At 35.7% G+C, this 26524-nt stretch overlaps 1 protein-coding gene across 2 annotated transcripts in view; it reads right to left on the reverse strand.

The window, feature by feature from the left end:
- Positions 1 to 26524, reverse strand: part of CUL3 (cullin 3) — a 59788-nt gene that overhangs the window by 15413 nt on the left and 17851 nt on the right. Inside the window, exons 2-9 of one of the 2 annotated variants that reach the window (XM_050902296.1) lie at positions 24076 to 24273; positions 16630 to 16743; positions 9376 to 9536; positions 7969 to 8083; positions 6365 to 6593; positions 4626 to 4771; positions 1624 to 1800; positions 359 to 529 (exon numbers count right to left, since the gene is read on the reverse strand). In XM_050902296.1, coding sequence (XP_050758253.1) covers positions 359 to 529; positions 1624 to 1800; positions 4626 to 4771; positions 6365 to 6593; positions 7969 to 8083; positions 9376 to 9536; positions 16630 to 16743; positions 24076 to 24273 — 1311 coding nt within the window. The remainder of the gene's footprint in view (positions 1 to 358; positions 530 to 1623; positions 1801 to 4625; positions 4772 to 6364; positions 6594 to 7968; positions 8084 to 9375; positions 9537 to 16629; positions 16744 to 24075; positions 24274 to 26524) is intronic. The other variant, XM_050902297.1, reaches the window with a different exon arrangement.

A 26524-nucleotide genomic window follows, 5' to 3' on the forward strand; every position in this document is an offset into this window, starting at 1 on the left:
AAAAATTCTACTGTGAATAACAGAAAATCTAGGATAAAACACAGTCTTGTCGTCAAATGCGGTCACTAGGTAACAGGAGTTGTCCTCTTATTTGGAAAGTCTTAACAAATTTTGAAAATAATTAGTTTTGTTTTCTAGATTGCTCTCTCATCACAGGTGCCTTCCAGTATTTCCTTCCTTTTATTTCCACAAAATTATTCAGAAAACCCTTTCACATTTTCTGTTGGGGCTTTAAAATTGAATCTGTATTTAACAGCAGCAATCAAGATGTATGTTATCTATATATTCCTTACATAAAAACAGAAGAAATCATATTTATGAAAAAAATGAAGTAAAAAGTATGCAGATACTGTCTTACCTTTAATTTAGATATCATATTTTTCTCAGAGTCATCTGAAACACTCTTGTTTGTGAGAAGTCTTCTTGCCAAGTGCTGCTTGTAATAGCGTTCAAAAACATCTTTCTCTTGCATAAACCTAAATAAAACCATTGCCTTATCCAATATAGTTTCTACTTCTTGCTCTGTTAGCTGTAAAAGAAATAATTTCCTGGTTTTAACCTTCCAGCACAAGTGTCTTATACAACCTAAATACTTAAAGTAATTCACAGCAAGCATATGGTCTAACAGTAGCCTATAAAGAAGCCAACAAAACTGGTCCAACGTGTGAACGATAGAGCCAAAAGAACAGTGCACAAACTCAGTAAAGAGGAGAAAGAAACAGATCTAAAATGGAGGGAAAAGCAATCGTGAGGGAGAAGGGAGACGATGGATGGGTAGAATGCCTGGATAAATATAGTAAAAGTTCCTGGATACGTTTTTAAGTATTTTTAAAAAAGCACAGATGGAAATCAGTATTAGGAGTATGAAAAGCTAGCTTGGAATGAAAGCTTTTAAATGTTAAGACTCATTTTGCAAAGCCTGTCTAGTGCCACAACAAATAAAATGATTACTTATTTTATAAATAAATAAAATTTACTATTTGATTCCCAAAGCATAAGATGCATGCAATAATATTCAGCTTTATTCAGAGCCACTGAAGCTTCAGCTGAACCATCCTGTCCAGTTCCAGGTGCTGTACCTCAAAAAATTTCATGAAAGAAGCTATGAGGTAAGACTGAAGGAAATAGTTGTACTTAAGCTAGAAGAGACAGATATGGTAATAGTCCTCCGACATGTAAAAGCAGTAAAAAGAGGCAAAGACAAACTGTTTCCCCTACCCAAGTGAGTTAATTTTCAAAAGAAATTATTAGATATTGAGAATAACTGCCAAACTATAAAATATATTTAAGGAAATTATATTTAAGGTTTTGAAGGAAGGGAGCTGCAGAATCTACTACAACCTAATTTTTTTTTGAGGGGTTATCTGCCAGAAGTAATCCAGGTATACTGCTTCAGAGATGGGGGACAAGCCACACAACATCTTGAGATCTCCTTGTGCCTTATATTTCTGTAAGTTTAGATATAAAGTGTTATGAGCTCAGATGTGTTACCTATACTTTTTTTTTAAGGCAGTATTGCCATTTATCTTAACATAAAAGTAATTCTTAGAAAAGTAGCTTAGTTTAATTTCATCCAAGTTTACACAGCAAAGAGCATGATCTTTTAATGTAATTTATACTTACTCCCTTGACTCCCTTTTTCAGCTTATCATCAATAAATAATGAGAGGTACTCTGGAGACCTAGAGTTGAGGTTGAGGAAGTACTCAAAGTCACCCGCAATAGTCTGTTTGAAGAGTCGATCATTATTGAAAGATTCTTGAAGAAAGCGGTCAAACCTACTCTTCAAATCCAGTAAACCCTTTAAAAAAAAGCAAAAACATTTTCACTAATTTGAAGTTGTAAGCTGTAAAACAGTAACAATAGATGAAGTCACAGAGAAGACCATATCTACAGTCAGAGATTCTGCAAAGCTCTCTATGTTCGGCATCATTAGAAAGTATCTGAAATTTCATTTCCATTTTCAAATATCTGTAGCTGCCATAAATCTCTTATAGAAGCAATTTTCAGACAAACTGGCTAAAATATTGGTGTCAAATACTGGTGCAGTTTGCTGTAATAGGCTACTCAAAGATTAAGAAAGTTTTTAATCACCCTTGTTAAACAGGCTGATTTACTGTATTTTTTAAATCCACAACTTAAAGGAGGAATTTGTTGTACTTGTTAAGCCTTTTCTATTTCAAATAACATTGACAAAGTCACTATCATAAATACAGGATACGGGAAAGATGAGGCTAAGCACCCATTAACTGTATCCCTAGAGCTACTAAACAACTTTGAGGAGAAAACACACTGCAACAACAGGCCTAATCTTGTTAGGTTTTTTTTTCCCCCCTCTAATTTCAATCCAGGGACATGTTCTGCATTATTTAGTTGCATGTTTCTTACTGATCTTTAAGAGTCACTGTGAACATATGAAAGTTAGATACAAGCAATAGCTCTCCAGTTATCACAGTCTGAAGTTCACAGGCCTGAACTGAACCACTTCCTCTGAGCTAAATCATCAGATTCTTAACATCATTTTTAGGGTTTGCACCATCTTCACCTAGAGTTAAAACAACTGAGTGCAGAAGAAGGAAGCATCTTAAAATCACCCGAGCACCTTGCAAAGTATATATGATACGCACAGGGTTTAGACTTAACTAAGACAACTGTTCATGTTAAATGATCTTAAAGTCCTCGGTTTCTTAAGAAATTATTTATATGTGGTTACTTAAAGAAGCCATTCAAGAATTACTCAAAGAAGTAGTAATGTTTCTTAGGAACTCACCATCTCACTTAAAGGAATGGTCTTTAGACAGGCTAATTAATGCGTATTAGAAATTTTAAATTCAAAGTAAATCCCACTATCTCTCTGTTTACCAAGGTTAGCTTATGTCTCCTCTCCAGGAGTACACCATCTGAACAACCTGGTATTAAACAGGAGAAACTGTTAGTACCTTAAATTACAACAGCATTTCAACATCCCTTCAAATTATCGTAAGAAGTTTTAAATCTAATCCCCTGGCAGTGCTTTTGCAATCATCTCACCAATTACGCTCAGGGTTTGGTGATGTCATGTTGCAGAAGCAGTGCCGGCCTATCAAGAAGTTTTTTTTCTTGATGGTATAATGTAGCTTCCTTATCTGTCGTCTTACTGCTATTTAAGTCCTTGAAAGATTCAGAGGAACATGGCTGAGATGAGAAGAGTGAGGTGGTTTCTCAATTCACAGGTAGTTTTCTCTTCTTCCACCGTGTCAATGGAAGTGGAAGATAAACCTGTTCGGGGGTTTAGTGGTAATCAAATATCAATCCCTTCCCTAGGACATCTTCAGGCGATGGCTGGGGTACATACTAATGGGCTGAGAGGATGAGCTCTGCCAAAGCACATGCAGTATGGCTGTAAGTCTTCTTCAGCTTCATTATGCTATTCGCCTTTGTAGCGGGAAACATCGATAGCATCTTTATGATTAAGTTTGTAACTCTTTCTCAGTTAAATTTTTTATGATACCCCTTTAGGTCCATCAGGGTTTAAAAGGAGTGAAAGTTACTTCAAAGTAATCCAGACACTTATTTTCCACATCATATCCCCCCCCCCTTTTTTTTTTAAATCATGCCACCACAAAAAACATAACAGCCCTTAATCATTAAACCTAATAAATTTCAAAGGGCATTCTCTCTTCTTTTTAACAATCCTTGGAGAGGTGATTCTTGTCCAAGCTTGGTAAGAAGTTTGCTTCAGCATTGCCAGAAAATTAATAATCCAATCAAAAATGTTTTTATACTCAAATGGCTTCTTCTAATAGTAACCAGTCCTAGCAAAGTTCCAGATACAAGGACTTCAACTACACATTTAAAAAAAACCAAAAAAACTTAATGTTTAATGAATACACATTTTCATATTAAGTATAAAACATCTTCCAGCTATAAAAACATTTCCTTAAAGTTCAATGAATTCTAAAGGTTTTATGTGCCAATTTAAAACCGTCTTCTCAGAGACAATGGGAAAGAAAAGATGACAAACACTCCTGAAGCATATTTTGTCATCTTGATAAACTAATGGTACACATCCCTTCTTAGTGAGATGCAGAACAAGAAAGAACACTTACATCTTTTAACATGCAGAAGTGTTCTGTGACTCAGGGAGACCAAGAATGAAGCAAGTAATTTGTTATGATTTGTAATTCACATTCACCTCTCAGTCGTAGTTAATCTTGCCATGAAATACTGTCACATGATTTTTGTCTCAATAAACACTGATAGCTAACATTACACAAAATTAAACAAAATAGACACTATAAAGCTATTTGCCAGCAGACATACAACTCACTCTGGAGGCAAATATCATTTAGGATAATCCAAAAAGTTCCCAGCAGTTAGATAATTAGCCTGAATATGTTGTTTAATAAAAGCAGCTACCAAAAGCACAAAAACCGAGCACGTACGGCCCAAGCAACTTAGGTAAGAGTTCTAAACATGTCTGAAAATTCAGAAAATGTACATTTTAAACAAAATCATAAATGTAGCTTATTAATAATAATCCCTTTTGAATCAATATTAAGGTTTACCTTATCAATCATGTAGTTAACTGCTACTCTTGGGAACGTGGGAAAGATGGAAGAAAAGAAAGTTAAAATATTTAACTACCTGAATGTAGTCAACTGGATTCTTTCCTTCTCCCTCTTCAGAAACTAGTGCTTTGCCTTGCTCTCTCAGGTATGAGCTCATGCACTCGCACATTGTCTTCAGACCATTTGGCACACGGCTAAACAACTTGTACATGCAAGCAAGGTCTGGAAACAAGAATGAGATATTATGCAGGACACCCTCTGTCTGTGATACTTCTGTAACTCATTCATCTCATAGCAAAAGATGACAGTAAAAGTTCAGCCACTTGAGCCACAAAAAGCATCCCGTAACAGCTCAGGCACTACAATCTTCTGATGTCCCCTTTCCTTTACCCCTGACAATATGCTGACTGCAGCAGCCACAAAACTAAAAACAAAGATTGTATTCAATTATTCTAGGTTGTCTGTAGCGTGGAATCTGTTATTGCTGATCCCCAGGCCAGCAAAAGTTGATGCTTGCGCTAAAGCATAATGCACTTAAAGCTTCAGTAAGATTATGTTTTCCAGTGGTATTTAAGAATGTAGCTTCCAAGATTATCATCCCAAAAATCAAATACTGTATTAAAAGTTATGAGAAAAATCTAAGTTAAGGCAAACAGGACAACACTAATCAGATGCCTGTTTCTGTATTAAAAGCAAAAACTGGAGTTTAATTCATATTTGTCTCAATGTCAGCCATATAATTTTACACTACTTTGTTTCAACCATCTAAAATCATGAGAAGTGGCTTAGGTTAAACATGGCTTTCCAAAAGAGCAATCCATCTTTGTACATTTATGTGAAATCTTATCTTCACAATGCAGCACGTATTTACTCTCTAGTAGTTAACTAAATCAAACAAAGGCCTATACAAGTTAAAATAATTCCTGTATCTTACGAATACCCCTCAATATCCTTGTACCCTCAGCCTGAAGGCTATCTTAACTGGATATTAAAGAAAAAATGTTAAGTATAGTATCATCACTTTCCTTTTCAATACAGTAATTCTCTTTTCTTACAGCTAAGAAATTTGCTCACTTTGTCACTCTATCACCTAGTAATTGTGAAGCTGCTTTAACGAACAAAGGCCATTAATCCCCATTCTCACAGCTTTAGCATGAGCACCGATTTCTAAATATAGATACTACAATCACTCTCTCTATTATGCCGCTTTAGAAACTTATGTGCTATTTCTTTCCATAGTAACTTTCATTCAGTCGTTCTGTCCCACATTAACCTCTATTAGGGAAAACCAAATCAAGCCAAGCCCTTCTTTTTCAACCACTTCGATAAGCTGCTCTGTATCCTTTAAAACAGCCAAAATTTTTTCTGTAACAAAGCCCTCTCCCCAAGAATTGGTCCTGCAATACTTCTCTTAAGTAATTTACACTAGCACTTTTTAAATAACTGCCTGTGGGCTAAAAAACTTCGATGCATTTTGACAGCTACATACTAGAGGAATGAAAGTAATAAAATGGCTCATGGAAAACAGGTAACAAAGACCACTACAATAGATTTGTACTTTTCTTAAGAGATACTTGGCTTACCAAAAAAGTACCTGTATCTGCTACTAAACAGAAAGAAGTTATACATACGGGCTCTGTTTTAAGGGCCCTCTAAAAGACTCGGAAGTAATATTCTCAGATGTTCACAAAACAGAGCCGCCAAAGTTTTTTTACGATTACACATGAACACAAACATTAAGCTTGACTTATCCTACGTTTAAAAACAATAAGCAATATCGTAAGCATTTCTGTCTCCCATATGATGCAGTCTTACCTTCTGTCTTCCCATTTTTCAGCATATGAACTAGCCCAGAGTTCTCCATTTCCACTATAGTTTTCATATGCTTGGAAATAAGCTCCCTCTCAACAACTTTCACAATTGGTTCTTCTGTTGATTTATCCAGACAATGCATCACCCGTTCTATTTCTTCATTAATTCTAGCTTCTACTTTCTTTATATATACAGAAGCACTGTTTTCAGCTAAAAATTTCTGACTTTCCATCTGTGATTAACACAAATTAAAACTTTAGACTTTTTTTTAAAGGGGAAAGAGGAAACGTACTAGTTATTTCAGACCAGCATTTATAAGCAAGTTCAAATCAAACCCAGCATGTCCAACAAATGAGATCATTATACCCCCAAGATTTACATACATGCTTAACACAAAATAAAGTTTCTATTACACTAATTGCGTTACATACATAAGGGGGTACCTGCAATATGAACACGGTATTTTTCATACTAAAACAACCTAAGCCAACCTAGTTTCCAGTTACCAACTGGAGTTTTAGCCACAGGTCCAAAGAAAACAGAAGGATGGGGAGAGGAAAGAGGCAAAAATTCCTTTCAAATACCAGTTTATGGCATATTTATGAGTTGTGAGGATCAACAGTTCTCATTATTCTCGTTAGGGGCAATGCTGAGCGCATTATTTCACATCAAACGGTTTTTATCTATACTGGTCAGCATAGTCTTTTGGAGGAAAGTTTTTTGGTTTTTTTGTTTGGTTGGTTTTTTTTTTTTTTTTAAGGCAGAGCTAAGAAATAAAACTTAAATGAAAGTAACTATTTTTCTTAATTTTATGTAGCACCAATGAAAAACAGAATACAATGACTTTTAAATGGTCGTGCAACATATGGTTCTGATTTTCAAAGAAGTTTGGAGATCAGAAGATATGACAGACAGCCAATCCTGCATAAGAATTGGGAGACTAACCAATTATCTTATCTAGATATGTTTTAACATGCCTTTACAATTTCTATCAATTTCCAACAATAGATGAGTGTGATTACACTCAACAACCATTCAACTGGCCTTTTTCCTGCAACTATCTCACAAAAAAAGTCAGGAAATATTTAAAATGTGTTATTCAGTGGCTGGTCAACAACTGGATAGCCACTTGGATACACTTAATTCCTTGACTCGGTTCATTTTATTACAAAAAATAACTCACAAATGTAGAAACTATGAAGGAAACAAAGCTTCCTCAAAGGTAGTTTGACAGGTAGTCTCTCCTCTCCATTCCCAGCCTGAAACAGTTTGAACCTTTCATGCTACTGGTATTTCAAAAAGACTGTGGCTGCAATGCAGGGATAAACCAAGTTGCATGAAATAGCCCAAAGCAGGCACAAGATTAGCATGATGATGACTTTACATGTTATTGGCACCCATAGCTCAAAACTACATTCAAATTACAGTAATTCTGTAAAACCTGCGTTACTTTTTCTGCAAAGTTAGTAATTTTTTTTTTCTTATTTCATTTAACGGAGATGGACATACTCATCAAATAAGCAGCAATTACTTAAAGTACCACCAATTCTCACAATTCCAGGCAATTATAACAACATTCCAGATATGATATTACAACATTGCTGTACCTGAAAAAATTCTGCAGACATCTCCAAAAATGGAGCCTCAAAGTCTTCTTCATAGACTGACCTTCCTTCAAGACCTAGAATCATTAACATCTGGCAAGCATTTCTTATTGCGCCTCTGCCAAAAAGTAAGTTGTTAACAACTTGAGAAATCTACATGCTTGTAAGACAAGAGTACACAGCAGAATAACAACTCAGAATATAATATGAACTTAAATAAAATATAGTAATAGAAAGTCCATCCTAAATCTGTTTGCTACATGACATGTTTTGAAGAAGATTACAGGAGCAAGATTGTTTTTGTTTTAAACTAAGGAGCTGAAATGTTTATTAAATATTTTAAATACAATGATAGGGAAGCAGGTTTCAAGTTCTGCTAACTCAGAAAACTATTAAGAATATATTTCAACATACAATAAAATAACCAAAAATACTACTTCAAAGAAAACTGAAAACTGCACATGTAGGTTGGAATTGAGCAATTCAAAACAACTGCACAGATGGAAGCTGCTGTGCAAAGTTTGGGGTTTTTGGTTGGTTGGTTGTTTTTTTTTTAAAAAAAAAAAACACAACACAAACAAACAAAAAAAACCCACCACAAAATGAAAATGTATCAGCAAGTTAAGCATTTGATTAGGCATAAAAATACATCAATAAAATGTGAAAACAAAAGAACTGCATCCAGGAAAAAATTCCACTTTCTGGCAGTAGGGGACAATGCACAGCTGTTGCCAGGGAGTATTTTTCGCTTCATAAATTGTGTGTTGGGCAATCTCAGTCACAGAACTGCAGCCAAAGTAGCGTGGAGTTTACGTATCTCCACACCCAACAGCTGCTCTGAAACTGGAGAAGTACAGGAAAACTTGCAAATTTGAAGTTACTTCAGCTGCAGTATCTGCAGCGTGTGGCACTGGCCGGACAACACAAGGAACAGATTTAAAAGCTCAGAGATGTAACTGAACTACCAAGAAACAGATGAATCAAAACATGAGGAAGGGAAATAGAATTAAAAAAGAAAGCTTCAAAAATAATAAAAAAAAACCCCAGGTACAAGAAAATTAAACAGCCTCTCAGTACAAAGGAAATACAGGGTAGCAAGAGGCAGAGAACTGTCAAAACTCTGCTTTATAATCAAACGTTCTGGCACAAGGCAGTAATGGAGAGATTTAACGAAAGTTTTAATAAAAAACACAAGATAAATATTAAGAAATACATTAACGAGCTTCTCTATTTACCATTATGCTAAACCTCAATGTACAAAGAAATATGTTATTCCAGATTATGGAGAGATTTTACTTGTGATCAGAAACACGGCCTTAAGTAATGATTATTTGTGTATGTTCTTGATTCACTCTTAAAAATTGACAGGTATTATTTACAACAGAAGTCAGTCACTTACAAACATCTTACCTGTCTACAACTTCTCCTTTCCTTTCTCTTGCAATCATATCCAGCAGAGTTTGCCGCAGGTGATCCCTAATACAGCCATAGCGTACAACTTGATCTCGAAAAATAATCAAGCCCAAATTGTAGACATTCTCCACATTATTTTGTTGCACATACACTCGGTCCTACAATGAAGGCATACACAGCAATAAAATTTTAAATTCAGTACACCCATGCTATTCAAAATTGCAAGAGATTGGTCATATTTCCACTGTGCAGAAATAATCAAATTAATCTTCTCTCCTTTCTTCATAAATTATGAATACCCTCAAAATTCAAAATCAGTCCCATTTTCCAAAACTTCATTTACATCAAAGGTCTACTTTGCTTAAGAGTAGAAGCACAGCATTTATAACTAAAGCATGCCAGAACAAATCTACAGCCTTGCCACTTTTTAGTTTGGGGGGAGGGGAATCTCCAAATACTGACAAAATTCAGGGCACAATCTGAAAGAGGTTTTACTTATCTACTCAAACCCCCGCCATCCACCCCTTTTTGTTCTTTAAGAAAAATTAATAAATTTTTCCCCATGTCCCAAGCATCTTCCTATCATTCCTTTTAGGCAGACAGCTCCCCCTCAATATTAAGTGAAACTTCCTGAAATAGCATCATTAGATGAACAGAAGAAAAAGTAAAGCCAAAATGAGAATAGTTATAATCAAAACATTTATGGATTGGTACTGCAAAATTGCACATAAGGACTTCTGTTGAACTGTCCCGTCCCCCCCCCCAATTCACTTTCATTCAACTTGAGCAAGTATCTTGAAACCTTGTTACGTTTCATTACAATCGCATACATATACACACACTCCAAAAAAAGAAAAGAAGGGGGAGAGAAGAAAGAATAATTTTTATGTTTCAATATGAGTTTAAATTCTATCTCCCTACATAATCTCAGTCTATAGGAAGGATCAAGCTCCTCAACTATCCACTAGCCCTATACTACCTACATTTACAAATTGAGGCTGATCCTCATAGTCCGTATAGCCCAAACACCCTCATACAGAGTTGACTGAGACACTGCTGAGCAGACACCCTGAGTTTCTTACCGCTACCCACAGAAACACTCCAAAAATTTGTCTCCCCTTCTCTATTCCTCTCTGCTAACTTATCAACTCTCTAGAAAAGGAAGACTATTAATAAAGTTACTAGCATACAGAAAATGAGTGTATTCACTTAACATCCAGTAGTGCCGTACCAGATAAGACCATTTAAAAAAACATTAAGAATAGAAAAATTGTGAGTTTTTACAAACTATTTCTGAGATGAGCAACAATTATTTTTTTCATTTCTGTCAGGGCATATTCCACTCCTCTAACGTAATAGTTTGGGTAATTACTAAAAATACTGCTTTACTACAATTTAAGCCTCAGGATGACGATATTAGAAAAAGTTAAGAGTTTTGTACCCACTCACAAATCTGATTGTGATAAGGTTTTCTGAGAATTTACATAGCTAAAACTAAATTAAAAAAAATTAAGTTCTATAAAGGATGAAGGTCAATGTTTGAAATTGAGTATAAAGATTAGCTTCTCCACTGGTTCCATCAATTATGTTAAGTGCTTTACCACACCCAGAATTGAAGTGTAAAGTTACTCAAACACCTAGAAAACTAAACTATTAAAAAAAAAATCATGCTTCAGACTATGGAAAAAAGATTACAAAATTGTAAGTTTATATAAATTCCGCAATTAGAAAAAATCAGAAGGAACAGACACCACACTCTTCAGTATTTTAGCAGCTGAATTTACATGGCAAAATTTTTCATATACTAATTAGATGCCAGATTGCCACTTTATAACCAGAGGAAAGTGAAACACCAGGTTCCACAATTCACGAATGATTTCCCACTCACTCCCTTCAGACAGGCAGCACTTAATTTAAATGAAAAAAAAAAAAAAGATGGGAATAGGTCAGATATGCCTACTCTGTGGCTCACAAACCAAGCTCAGTTCTGCCTCGAAGCAAAAAGTTTACTAATAGGTCTCATGAAGTCAGTTTAGCGACACGTGGTGGTCTATATCTTTTGAATATGTCACTATTTTTTTCTGTTATTTAGAGAAAGGGTTATTTATTTCACTCCCTTATTTACACACTTGCATCAGGAACAGAAGTAAATGTGATTCCAAAGTAAGACAAGCTTAAAATATACTTTCAAAGAGATGAAAGAGGAAATTAAAAAGTAGTGTCTAATATACTATATAACTTGAGAAGAAAAGAATATATATATTGTTTCCAAAGAATATTCAGGCCTCTGAAGCACAGGCAGCAGGGTATCAAAATGGATTAAAGCCATGGTCATGACTCACCTGCATAGCTTCTGGTGGGGCAGTGCTAAACACTGCCATTATGAAATGAAATAGTAACTGCACTAGAAACTCTTCTCAATATAACAGCAATGACTCTTCAGTAAGCCAGACCACTCTACAATACCCAAATTAGAGTAGCAGCATTAATGTTTCTGATACTGCTGATTTGCTTACCCTTCATAACAGATCACTTTTACTGTTTACTGGAAGCTCTCCCAACCAAAAAAAAAAAAAAAAAAATCTTAGAGACAGGAAGCCCCATTTGGGAACAGGTTTGACTGACAAGGCTACCTGCTACTGAACAGCAATCGCTTCCCACGGGGAGGAGAAGCAGCAGGTGCTTAAAGGTAAGAGTAACTCTCAGGAGACAAGGGTGGAGTTTCAGACAGCAATTATTCATAAACTACAATGCTGCTTACACTGCAGAATAATTCTGATCTCAACTAAAGCAAGTTACCTGCTGTAAAATATCACCAGCCACATTTTGCCCGTCTCTGCATGGATGCACTACCTGGATGATGCAGCCTTCAGACACTGTTGTGTGTGTATATACATATAGCAAGTGTCTTTGATCCTAGTTCTGAAAATAAAAACAACACTTCTCCCTACTACCTTGTGCGTAAGCAATGAACAAGGACAGTCCTATGCCCCGAGGTCAAAACTCACATAGCCGATCTGTCAGTGCTGGCCTAAATCAAGACACCAGCTTTGTGCACCACACAGATGAGAAGGGAATGCCCTGCCCTCTGCAAAATACACAGCTGTATTCGCAAGAGTAATTGTTCACTTCTGACAGTGTTTAACTGGCACTACCCATATGCCTATAATGCTGCCAGGGGTGTGACTGCTGCGCTTGCATACCTGAAATTGCTTTAAATTTAGCAAGTACAAGTAGTAAAGAAGGGACACTACAGTATCCAGTTTAGCCTAGTTTCCATAAGACATTCCAAGAATACTCACGCTCATGTAGCTTGAAGAGAAGATCAAACAACTGCACTTCCACTCTGTTACATACAGTAGCTAAACAAAAACTATTGTAGGTACACTTACCTATGCTGCAGCCATGAGAGAGACTGAATTTCAGATATGCCCAAATGCATTACTTCACTACTTCAACACGTCTTAGTACATAACTTGACTTAGTGAAGACACTACTTAGGACATGACTTCACTGCTTCGGTACCTCACTGCTTGCTGCAGACAGTGCCATGAATTTACAGAGAGTATTACATCTATTCTGGCACTGATTACTGTAGCCTAAACATGTAAAACAAAAGGAGGAGAGCTAGTGCACATATACTACAAAATACAGTGGAACTATGAACTTGAAATTCAATTGTGGAAACTGGAATATCTCAAGAAAGTTAGATTTGTCTTTACTGTACAATTTCAGGTTGCAAAGCCTCACACTAGAACTACATTACACAACAGACCTGAAACCAAGCAGGCTTTTACCAGACAGCAACCACTACACAAGAGACAAGCTAATACACTTTTTTAAAAATGCAACTATAAGGCAGCCTTTATGAGTGTCTTGTGGAAGAGGTTCTGCACATATAATGAAATCCTGCCATAAACCTCAAACAGCAAGTATTCTAGTCATTAAATATCATAACAATGCACAAACCCCATTGTACAAAATATACATTTTCTAAAAAAGATCTATTTGAATTAATTTTTATTTTAGAAGTGGCAAAATTAAACAGAGGAAAGAGATTAAGGCGAGTTGGAGAGGTGTTTGTTTTGACTTAGATCATATGGGAGCTAATGGGTGAAAATAAGCTAGAAATAACATGGCATTAAAACAAATATAGTTTAGTTTAAGATGTACAATCACTAGGCTGAAGCAAGAATTTAAGAAAGTAAGATCAGAATTTAAGAGGATGTTAAATGTTTTACTTTCACTGACATCAGACTGTGGCTTGTTGGGTACCAATAGGTACATTTCCTGAAACTGATGGGTAAGTAATTGGGACAGCCTACAAAATAAGAGGAGAAGGATTGGGTTATCCTTTATTTATAAACATATTATAACTGCATATACTTCTCCTGGTGGAACACAAGTATATCAATTAACAATATCTGGTGACTGAGTTTATACAGTGTTTGGTTTTTTAAAGCTAAAGTATTTTTAATGTAAGTTATTTTAGCTGAGCTTGAATAAAAAGGTATAAACAACTTCTGACATAAGCATATCACTATAAAACTACATTTCATTCAGACTCAATGTCTGAAGAAGAAAAGAACAAATCATTCCTTATTGTATAAAGTTCTTGAAAATTGTTTCTTTGAAGAGCAGTCAGGTCTCATCCCTGACAGACGTTCCTCCACTATAATTTTGTGGTACTAGCAGCTTTTTCAAGCTTTTTGAATGAATACATATTCAAGACTAGAAGTTTCCTGCTCTTAGTCTCTTTCCAATGAACAGAATTATGTTTGACTCAACAGGACATCCCAGTGACAAAGGTGAAACTGCAAATCTTTGAGACTAGTCCTGTTTTAAACCATAGCTTATACTTTAATTCGTAATCAAAGCATGTATTTTCTAATGACAATTTGTCTTATGCCCCTCCAAGTCAAAGAAGAGGGAGTCTGCCCATTGTATCAGCTCCTTGCATTAGACAGTTCTATCTAATAAAGATTAAATTTATAATCATAAAAACCGTGTTACATTATAGGTGTTTAACAGACATCAGTGCTCCTAAAGTTTGACAAGTTTATATAAGCATTTTGAAAGAAAAACTTACTATATTTTTACTATTATACTATAAATATATTTTATTGTAGATGTGTCTTTTCTGTTTCTTTGGGTCTCATTTTGCTACAAGGAAAAAAGCCTATGGGAGGCAAATAATTAGTCAAGTGGAGGCCTCAGCTGAACACCCACTTTAAATAATTAGAAACTGTCAAACAGCACATGAAAGACTACATATTCCAGAGGTATTCAAGTTTATTTGTTTATTATTCTGTTCTGAATCTAAAATATAACCCAATTAAGTCCAATTTGCACTTGTAGGAATGCTGCAGGTCTCCATCTTGTGGAGTTTTGATGGAAAAGAGAAGGCTGGCTGGCTGTTCTAACAGCACTCGCAAGCTTCAAGCAAAAGTCAAGGCATTGCTCTCCTGAGTGCAAAAAAACCTTAGGAAACAGCTCTCATCTCCTCCCAAAAGTGCTAACTGAAGCATGTAACTCTTCCTCAAAGAGGGCACTTCTCGGTCCTCAATATACTGGCCAATACATGAAAACAAGAACAGCTGATAAGCCAGCTTTCTCTGACACTGTTTGAGGGATCAAAGATTTATTGAATTTATGAGCAGCAGATAACATTGCATTATCCACTCTGACCACCACACTTTGGAGCATCCAGCACCTCCTGTACTGAAATAATACATAGTATTTGGCTAAAACACAACAGCTACTCCCCTAGAAAGCTCTGGATTCCATCTTCTAATGTTTCTGAAAATTCACCACTAGCTTTGGTAGATTATTCTAATTGTTAACTATTCTTGAATTTGCCCAGATGCAGCTAGCAGCAATTGATCTGCTTTTGTCCTTCACAAACAGATTAGAGATTCCAGGATTTCTCATAGCGAAGATAGTACATCTTCAAAATAATCTCTCAATCTTCCTTTTGGCCAGGTAAGATACACAGATCATTAAGTGTCACTGAAGGCATTTTATCCAGCTCTCTATCTTTAGATATGTGGTCTTTTCCCAACTTTAAAAAAAAAAAACAAAAAACAAACAAACAAAAAAACCCCACACAAAACTCACAACACGAAAGCCAATAAATCCTTAAAAAAAAAAAAAAAATTAAGCTATGTGGCTACAATAATTCCTCCAAATTCTTTAACTTTTAGTAGCTTATTAACCAAGTAGGATTTCTTCACAGCTAATACAAACAGGTTCAATTTCATAGCATGAGATCTTTAACAGCTACAGATAAGATCTTAACTCCAGTTGTTCAGCAGATGAATACAGTCTCAGTTAATCATCTTTTTTGACAAAAAAAAAAGTGCTACCATTATCTGTTCTTCACTGTGTAATACTCCATAAAGTACTATCTTCAGTATGATATTTTAGAAAAAAAGATTTTACATAAAAAACCCACAGTGTCTCAACACATATTTCTTTTCCTTCTGAAGTTAAAGCCTTTAGCTAGAAGCTATGCAAAAATACACTCTCCTGCATCCTCAGAGCATGTCCACCATTCTGGGAATTTAAATGTATACCAACTACCTAAAGCATAACACAATCCAGACACAAAAATGTAAGGCCCTCTCTCTTCAAAAAAGGCCTTTTCCGTTAGCTATCATGTAAGGAATGCTTTTCTTTTTTCTTTTAAAATTACAACCTTGCAACCAAAGATCACATTCTCATCTATGTACACTGCTTAATCTTGTACCCAAGCTCTGTATGAACAGCAAAGGATTCAATTAGAATTTAACATTCAAGGACACAGACTGTACCTAAGCAAAGTTATCCTCTTCAAACCCTTAAGCTTAAAGAACAACAACTACATTGGAAGTTTGAGGAGGCTTTACACCATTATGCTTTCCACAGTAAGAAACCACCACTACGTGAACTAAAACGTGCAAGTAACATCTATAACCTGCCCGAATGGGTCTGACTAGCTTATTTTTTAAGAATTGCAAAATTCAACCATTCTTCAGATGCATTTTTCAAGTGATAATGAGATAACCTGAAAGAATAATCCAATTATAATTTGTCACACACCATAATAGTCTTGCATGCACACAGGGAATTCAAAAGAAGGGACAGACAGTAGTCTTAGGAAGAAGACTGGTAAGCATGCCTTGCTTTTTACCTCTCCAGCTCATTTGTTTACATTTGTCAAAAGACAATTTGCTGCATCAAGTTAAACGTGTGAAAAAGCAGAACACCCACCATATACATCAGAATGTCTCTAATCATCACCATTGCCGTTTGATGATCATTCCATGCTTGGTTTAGTGTTTGTAGAAAGTTGTTATTCAATGAGTTTAACACATCTTCTCGCACCTGAAGCAAAAAACCAAAAAACATTGTCAGAAACCCAAGTCAGTTTCTCCTGCATCATTTAAATCTTAACAAGCTTGGCTTCAAAAAAAATTCTTGCTCCTCTATGAACCTGAATATTATGAACAAGTTCTTGCTTTTCCTGGGTGCTGACCATCCCTACCTTGTATTTCACTTCTGTGAAGAAATAAGACTTCACACAACTAAGAAAAACCAGGCTAAAAACAAGAGCAACAAAATAAACATGGATATTAAATTTCAAAGGAATACCTGAAATCTCAAAACGTTAAAAATATTTTTTTTTACAACTCCTCAAAGGTTTATTCCTATGCTACAGTGTTTCAATTAATGTTAACTTTACTATCACAAGTAATTTCAGAATATTGGGTAGTACCAGTAAATGTTACAAACAGGAACAAGTACAGGTGGAAAATTGGCCATGATTACGTTTAGCAAGATGTGCTGAGATAGCATAAAGTTACAGCAAACAACAGCTCTGAAAGGAAACAATCACTTGGTAAAGACCAGACTCTTATACTAATAGTCCATGATCACCAACAACAAGACTCCAGAGAAGAAAAGAAAGTCATCATTGTTTTTACGAATGTATTTGCTAGTTGATTCATTCGTTCCATCAACTTCAGGCTTTTTTCTTTTTGACACTACTACTCCCTACTAATAAAAAAGAACACGCAGTTTCATATTTTGATTTTCATGCAGCAGGCATATACTGCAGTCCTCAAGCTTTAAACTCACGTAAAAGAGAAACTTGAGGAAATGTAAAAAAACTATTCCAGAGTTAACAAAACATTGAACTGACTTTTGACATAACATGCAGAATACATTCTGCCCTCTGTTGTAACCGAACAGAAGGTATTTTTACATTTATAGATTTGCATTTATATTTGTGTGACAGTGTAAATTTCAGTATAGAGAATTCAAACAGGAAAACAAAACACACATGACAAGCAGCCACAAGCTCCACCAACATCAGATGCAACCACCTGACAGACTTCATTCTTTCATTTAAGTTTTATGACGTTATTAGGCAAAACCAGCATAACAAAAAATTCACAGTCTGCCACAGTACTATATATACTCCATAAACTTAGATGAGCAAACCAGAAACATAGCATGGCATGTCATACGAACACAATGGTCTCTTCTTGAGAAGCTGTGGAAACTTATCTCCATAATATTCACCTTGTTATTGAATCTAGGTAATACAGGTATGCTTGTAGGTTGTTCAAAGCTTTCTGAAATCTTCAAACACCTACTTCCCAGACCTGAGCAAGGCCTCTCCTCCTTGCTTTTGGAAAACGCAATACGCAGTTATAAGTCACAACCAGCACTGCTTAGCTGCCTCATTCATTCTGACAGTGATCATCATTTACATGTTGGTCTCCCAATGTGTCCCCTGTTGTCATCCAATCTATGTAGTTTTTAGCTAAAAATGTAAATACGCACTAAAAACTTCACCAGCCATACTTACAAAGAGTACGCATAATCTCCCAGAACACGAGAAACGGACATGACATGGTTGCTTTCACTTCTTTAGTCAATATGGAAAAACAATGGAAACATTATTTGGTAGGTCACCCACACTAGTAAAATTTACCAAAGCAAAACTAAAAGCACAATTAGTTTACACACACAGATAGCCAGGGTAGGGATTGATCAATTTTACCCAAGTGTAGGAGGCCATCACAGAACTCTTCAAGGATCAAATATTTTATTTATTTATTTATTTTTAAACAACACTGAGGCAGTGTGCCTTTATAATTACACACATCCATCACACTAATCCTACCAGCCCAGCCAGTGCCAAATCACATACCAACTGGTAGCAAAAGGAGGTGCTTGCCACCAGGTAGCAATGACAACTTGCTTCCAAGCAGACAAGGGAACGCTCGGATCTGTACCACCTCTGCTCCATACAGTATGCCATGTAGCTTTCTGGAAATGTGTTTTAAATCCAGGAATGGGTGCTGTACAACAAAACTACTCTAAGAGTCTCTCCGTGAACCTTCTCAATGACGTTCTCCTAAGTTTATTTTAAGCTGCAGACAGGTTTGGGAAGCCGTTCTTTTAGTTGCTACAAAAGCCAACCAAATTATTGCTTACAACAGCTGTCTAGTTAATAAGCGTTGAACACATTCCTTGTATGGGCCATGAATACAACCATATTACAGGAAAACTACTATAATGCACAAAACATCTTAGCCATTGAAAGGCACAGAGTGAAACCACTTTGGTGGAATAAATGACTTGTAGTAAAATAACCTGGATATCCGCACTCTCTGTAGAGAGGGAAGCCTTTCAAGAGACACAGCTGCTGCTCTTCCAAAGCCTTAAGAAAATTTCCATCTCAAAGATTTTTATCAGCAGAATGTTACTTTCAATTAGCTGAGCTTGTAGTGATTTCTATGACAATCTTTGCAGTTATGCAGTAAATTGGCAGGCATATCCAGCTTAAATAGGACTGTCCATATACAGTCTCAAAATTAGCAGCTTCATAATCTTCATGTCTTCTTATATTTGCAAGGATGAAATCTTGGATATTACTTCAGGCTCAACTGTATTTTATACTGGCTATGGCTCTTAAGGAAATATAGCACCCTCCCCCACCAATCTCTTAAGAATAGTTTGTTGGCATAAGCTTTCAATACCTTTAAATAACTCTCTATTAAGTGTACACAAAGCAGACTTCTGGCCTAGTATTTTCTCTCTTACAGTGCCTTACACAGCAGCATGACTAGTTCAATTATGTAATTTCCACTACGGTAAGGACAGCCAGAACCTTCTGTGGGGAGCAGCAGTATAGAATGGCACTTTCTGAACTAAGGTCTCAGAACTTTTATTATGGAGTTTGTTCACCTTCTACAAAAGTTCAAGTAGTCCAAAAGATAGTATTCTAAAATCTTAAGAGTTCCAACTGAGTTAACAGATTAACTATGACTTTACCAGGAATGTCTGTTCACCCCTGCAGCTGCTATCCTTTTGCTGAAAGAAAAAAAACCAAAAACTGAAGAATATTGATGATCCTGAATTGCATTTACTTTCTGGCAATTCCCTCACATCCTTTTGCCCTCCATATAATTGCAGACTTGCACAAGATCATCTTAAAACATCATTAAGGAAAGATAAAGGCAGATAATACTTCATACATTGTCAGTCAGGCTTACAGTACACCCTAATGCTCACTAATTAATTTGTCTCCTCACGTCATTCCTCCCTATTTCATAGATGTTATGGAAATAATGTCAAACTCCCTGTAGGAGATTCCTATCTTCTCCCTCCCCTTCTCTCTGTGACACCACGACAGAAATTTTTAAAGCTTCCCAAGGATCCTAGACATACCTTTACAAGCCCCAGAGTAGACATGCTTCCTTCACGCCATACCTTCTGCACCAGCACCCCATAAAATTCCTTCTGCACTTAACAACACTGCCACAATGACTGGCTCTATGCCTGCCTTACCGAAGGCTTTCTTGCATGCCTGCCTTTATTATTATTCTGAAATAGCATGCACTGTCGCTACTGAACTCCACCAGTTGCATCAGCAAAGACCACCATGTCATAAGGCATTCTGGCATGCCAGCAACAGACAGTAACAGAAATGTTTCGTAAGATCAAGAAATCTTATAGGACGTGAGAATATCCCAAGCATCTCTTCCTTTTCAGTAATGCTCTAGTATCTCCCCAAACCAGCACGTTTCAGCCCATTATAACTTTAGGACAGTCCTTTAGATCTCTTACTCTCTAACATACACTGCATAGAAAAACCAACAAAACTGTATTGGGCTTGGCCAACAAATCAATCAATTCCTTTGTCACATACACACATTTTACAGAATGTATATAATGTTGCATGTCATGGGTTTAGATTTCACTAGACTATGAAGTGTTCGTAAACATGAAGGGAACTTTAAAAATATTATCCTGCAAACTTTTTAACTTCAAGATTGTTTTATTCTAACGCAAGTGATGTTCCTTATCAAATGGTTTAGAGAGCTGTAAACTAAGCTTTGTGTGTTTGTTTTTAAAAAACACTTTTACAACATTTGTGTGAAGAAGTAACAGACGAGGCTCGAGAAGTGTGAAGGAAGAGCATCCACATCAAGCTACAAGATTGCCGAAGGACAAGAAAGGGAGAAATCAATGAAGTACCAGATGCACAAGAATTAAATGCTTGAATTAAGATAAAAGGCTTCAGTACTTTTTATTCAAAGGTATTTTTAAATTCATTTCTACATCTACTATACTTTAATAATGATGTCAATACACAGGCAAAGACAAGTTTTAGCATGTCCTTACCCCGTAGTAAAAACAAGGTAGTTCAAGACAGCTGAATCCTGCCAATGATGTAAAGCTACTTGGCTTACTACTGCCTTCATCAAGCAGCCAGAACCTGGTGACTGTAACTACAAGCCATTAGGGTCTGCAAGTTCAAAACCAAGCATACTTTATAGTAATTTGCCTGCATGCTTATATCTTGTATTGATCATGTTTGCACCTATCATTTTATTTACAATTAAACAGGCTGTAAAGACAGTACACAGTATTACGTTTTCTTGTTGAGAAGTTAAATAACTTTCTTCTTTAAAGTGTTTGGTTTCTTTCTAATGAAAATGCTGAGTAAGCACAACTTTCATCTAGCAATTAAATAAGCCTAAAGCATAAATATAGCTCTTAACTGCGCCACACCAAAAATAAAAACTTTTGCTTTCCAAGTTTGAAAACTATTTGTAAAAACATCTGAACAGATACATTGCCTCTACGTAGTCTCTTCATCTATTCTTAATTAACCAGCATGACTGGAATACTACAGGAATGTAACTTTCTTGCAGAAAGATAACCAGCAGATGTGGACAGCAAATGGCAATTCTGTTTCAAGGATTCTAGCAATTCAGAATTTGGGTTTGGCTCCTTAGAAGCACTCCCTGAACTAAGCATAGTCCTTTACCAAAATTGATTCATTTCTGCACATTTTCATTTTGATAAAAGTTAACAGATTTCATGAACAACATTTCAGTTGGCAAAATCCCCCTCTTCTAAACTCTAGTAGCCACGATTGTTTCTCTGAATAGAAGTTTACAAAGACTTGTGATGAGAGCATTTATTGTTAATTAGCTACTTAACATTTAAGAAAGAACTGCTCTTGGAAAGAGACAGTGAAAATACAAGATTCCTCTAAAATTTCTGTTACATAAAGTGTGAGGTTAAACAAAAACTTCTTTTTATCTATCTTACAACAAGTACTAATGGCACAATCATGAGATGCCATTATAGAACTGATCCTATTCTTAATAAACAATGCACTATTTTTTTCATACTTCAATCTATAACTGCCTCAACATAACATCCTTAAGCAAACCACCAAAAAGGACAAGGAGTAGCTTTGAGCCTACTGAAGTTTTCTTTATTGTTCAGAACTTTTTGACAGAAGTCACATTTTCTTTTTTTTTTTTTAATCTTTTCCTGAGATTATTTAATTTATAGGATGGCATCATCAGACATCTGAATAATTTAGCCTTTTTAACTTTACAGCATTTAACCACTAAAACTCAGTAGTTAGCCTTTTTATTTAAAAAACTTTTGGTCATCTGTTTTTGTTACCCATACACATAGATATAATTCGATTAATCATGTTAAAGATCAGAATACTAGATCATTGGAGAAGATTTTTTTTTTTTTAAGCATTAGATATAATAGCATTAAGTGCCAGAAAGGCATTTCTCTACACTGGTATCTGCGCAACCCTGTCAGCCAGTCCAGTGACAGTACAAACTCACAGGATCTTCTGCTCTTTTGTCAGTTTGTCACAATCAGCACTTCAGAATAATTTATTTTGCATATGGATAATTTTTAATATGCAGAATAGCTAGGAACAAAGATAAGAAGCTTTCCTCAAATTAAACCAGGATAAACTAAAGCCTAGGAAGAATAAAAGTTTAGTGTCATGATTATTATTAAGTATAGACTGTAAACATAGGCATATATAAGAACAAGGCACAAAAAGCCTCAGCCATTTTTCACATTTTATATGACTAGTACAGATTATGAATGCACAGATTATGAAAACAGAAGTGTTTGAGAGTCACAGATGTGCTACAATTATAGAATAGAGCCATAAATTATTTAGCCACTTCATACAGGATGTTTCCTCTCGTGCAAACAGTAAAAAAGCCCTATATTCAAAGCAGTTTTAGACTATACTTGTCTGGACCACACCTTTGAAAAATAAGATTTTACAAGAGAAATAATACACTTCTCTACCACAGCGGTAACTCCAGTTAGAATGCGCAAAAAGCTCCCCAAGCCTTATGCACTATTTAGACATAAAACCCCCATCCACTCTCTGTAATTCAGCCAGAATTAATCATCCAAGACGCATGATGGTGTATGACTTTCCTTTTCAAATGTTGTAATAACAGGACAAAAATCTGATACTCCATCTGGACCCACAGCCAGTATATGGAATCAAAGTGGACATCCATCTCTTTTCAAAGACAGGCAGCTACAGATGTTACCACAAGGCGTAAGGCAGGCATCTTCCCTAGACTTAGGATCCTATTACCACTAAATATATCTGGACTCGTAAAAAGTGAGTTTTAACTTTTTTTCAATGACATCCTTATTAATCAACCCTAAACTTTCCTCACAAAGACTGAAGAGGTAGTTCCATGGTTTAACATGAGACGGGAAGAGCCCTTTTCTCAGATGATACATTTTCAGAAACAAGAAGTTTCTGCATGTCATTTTGACTGAATTACATGGTTTTGAAAAGGCTGAAATGATAGAATGCAGACTACTGAGGACTTTTGTCGTTGCTGAGCTGATGTTTTTGTACATTGCCTACCATCTCTTTAAATAGTGTAATCCTAGCACAACTCTCATTAACTTGTGAATTAGTTCATTAGCCCATAACAAATAGGTTCTTACACTGGTATTTATTTTGTTCCACAGATGAAAAAACTGAGTGGAAAACAAACAAAAATTTCTCCTGAGAAAGTCACAAAATGCCACAAACCTTTTTTTAAAAATTCCCAGCTCTCAACAGTTATGCTTCAGCTAACATTGTTTCCTGTTACACACTTTCAAATACTTCCTATGGTTCGCCCTCCATCAGCAACTTACAACAAACAGTACCTGGAATATGAAGTCATTTAAGCTTGATGTTGGCTCTAAGCTACCATTTTTGAGGGTAGCAATACAATTTCAACACAAGGCAACATAATAACATAATAAAGTTAGATTTTTTTTGTCATTTAAATAACTATTCAGAGTTCTTTTATATAAGACACTTCAATTTTAATTCATAAAATGACATACCTTATTTATTAGATGCTCAGTGACCACTTCTCTTAGTCCAGTGTAGAGTTTTTCGCCATGTTTATGCAACACCATTGTATATGCATTCCTATACAGCTCCTCAAAACTGAGACCACTATTGTTCTTACGCTGGATCTCTTGAATTGCATTTTTTAGAAGATCCCAAATGCTGTTCACATATTTCTCATCCATAGTCATCTGTAAAAATAAAACAATACATTATTGTTTAGAATCAAGAAAGATGACTACAGAAAGTTATCTTTAGAAGTTGTAACTCCAGGAGCAGTAATTGCTTCTACCACATTTTGTTGACTCCATTATCACAAGGTTTCTCAAACTTTATCAAAAGAAAAACAGTATTTATGAAACTAGTAGGGATTTCAAGAAATAGTTATGAAAACTGTAATTTGTAAAAGTTTAATGCTTTTCTCCTTCAGAGCTGCAAATCCACAGAACCCAACTACAAAGCCTGTGCAGGTGGGAAGGCAGGTAATCGTGGACGTGAGTCTCTTCCCTACTCTTCCTCCACAGTGTTAACAATGATAGTTAACTTTCCTCCCATACTAACATGCTACTTGGCACCTCATAAATCGTACTACAACACTGATCTGCTTAACCAGACCCCAAATCAACTTGTACAATAAAAGATAATAATGTCTGACACAGAGTTAGCAAACTTACTTAGTCATCTGCTTGAGCTAACTAGGTATTCTTTATTTACAGCAATGTACTAATGGCCAAAGAATTACGTGCCTACAATACTGTGCCTACAATTTAAATACTTAGAGGTGGTGTTTAAAGACCCCACAAATGTCCAAAATTAACATCTGTACTGAACATATTTCCGTTGCACAAATATGGTTAAATAACTTGCTACAGGATATGTATCAAGCACTAAGCAGAATATGCATCCGCTTGATCTGTTATTCAGACACTATATACTGCAGTAAATACACCAAATAAAAACTACAGCAATAAAGAAAAATTCCGAGAAAGAGAGAAACTCTTATAAGAAATAGTCTCAATATAACAGCAAACCAGCTTCTGTCCTCTACTATCTAGTATTTAGTCTGAATCAGTTTACAATTGTGCTTTACCAATGCAAAGGTGCTTCAAAAGAGTTTTTATAGATAAAGCAGTATCTGGGACGGCAAATAAGTGTAGCAACAAAATATCAGATGTCAGTATTGCTTAAAGTTTGTGATTCAGCCAAGTTTCATCACTCAACTGAAAAAAAACCCACAACTTTTTAATTGAACCAAATTTAAAAGGCAATGTTTAATGTTAAGTTTGGTTTAATTTATACAAAAAGGAACTGATCTAGCATTTTCATCTAAAGCAAAAGGCTGGAGAGAGGAAAAAAGCCATTATTCCCAGAATTACTGTGGAGAAAGAAAATATCCCTGAGTCTACCAATACTGTCAAAGCAGCTTTGAAAATAAGAGCTGAAAGTAGTAAAAGAGCAAACAAAAATGGTATGACATTATAGAGGAAAGTCATGACCAGTCCTGGTCTACCTCTCTTCTCCCTTGCCTTCCACCCAAAAACCAGTAAGTGAATAGAGGAAAGACATGTAAGATTAGATTTGCCTGCATTTGCCATCAAACACAAAGATTAGCAGAACTTTTTTCATTAAAAGTACATCTTTACATGCAATTTCAAAATACCAAGTTTTCTAGGCATTATAAATAAAAGTTCAGCTCATAATAAGGATAAGCCATTCACAGCCTTGGGAGGGAATGGGCTGCTGAACAAAATCAAAACAAGACACATACTCCTCCATCCTCCTTGTCTTTTGGAGTTTTGGTAAAATACAAAGATTTTCATGATAAAAATAATCCTATCGCTGCTTTTTCCACTCTCCTGATACCAGATCCACTAGCCTACTAATCTGTATATACCCAAAGCTTAAGAGATAAGTCATTGTATATCTAAAACCAAAAAAAAAAATCACAAACACATTCAAAAATTCTTAGCTCCCTATCTCCCAAAACCAAACCCTCCAAGTAACAGAGAAATGGTGGAACGTCGCCCCCCCCCCCCCCCCGCTTTTTGCTTATTCTGCTATGTATAATATTGAAAGGTCAGTTATTTTCTTTTTAATTGGCATTTGCTACATTGGTGCCTCTTCAGGGAAATTATTTTTCTAAAGCCTTCCTGAACAAGCAATTTTACAAATACTGATAATGAAGGCAACCATTTATAATTGCAGACAGCAATCCCAGTAAAAGCTTTTCAGTTTTCCTTTCAAAAAAAGAGGTTTTGTTTTCAAACAAAGCATAGACTCAAACCGACACTTCCCAATGCCATTTTCTCCCCTTGCTAACCAAAAATCTCCCAGCCAACATGACAATCTTTTTATCTCAATTGCAATTTAATTGCTCACCGTGTTTAAAAAAAAAAAAGTATTATCTGTATAAAACAGGCAAATCACCAGCCGCTAGTTTGA

This window comes from Gymnogyps californianus, chromosome 10, assembly GCF_018139145.2.
Source record: "Gymnogyps californianus isolate 813 chromosome 10, ASM1813914v2, whole genome shotgun sequence".
NCBI classification, from domain to species: Eukaryota; Metazoa; Chordata; class Aves; order Accipitriformes; family Cathartidae; genus Gymnogyps; species Gymnogyps californianus.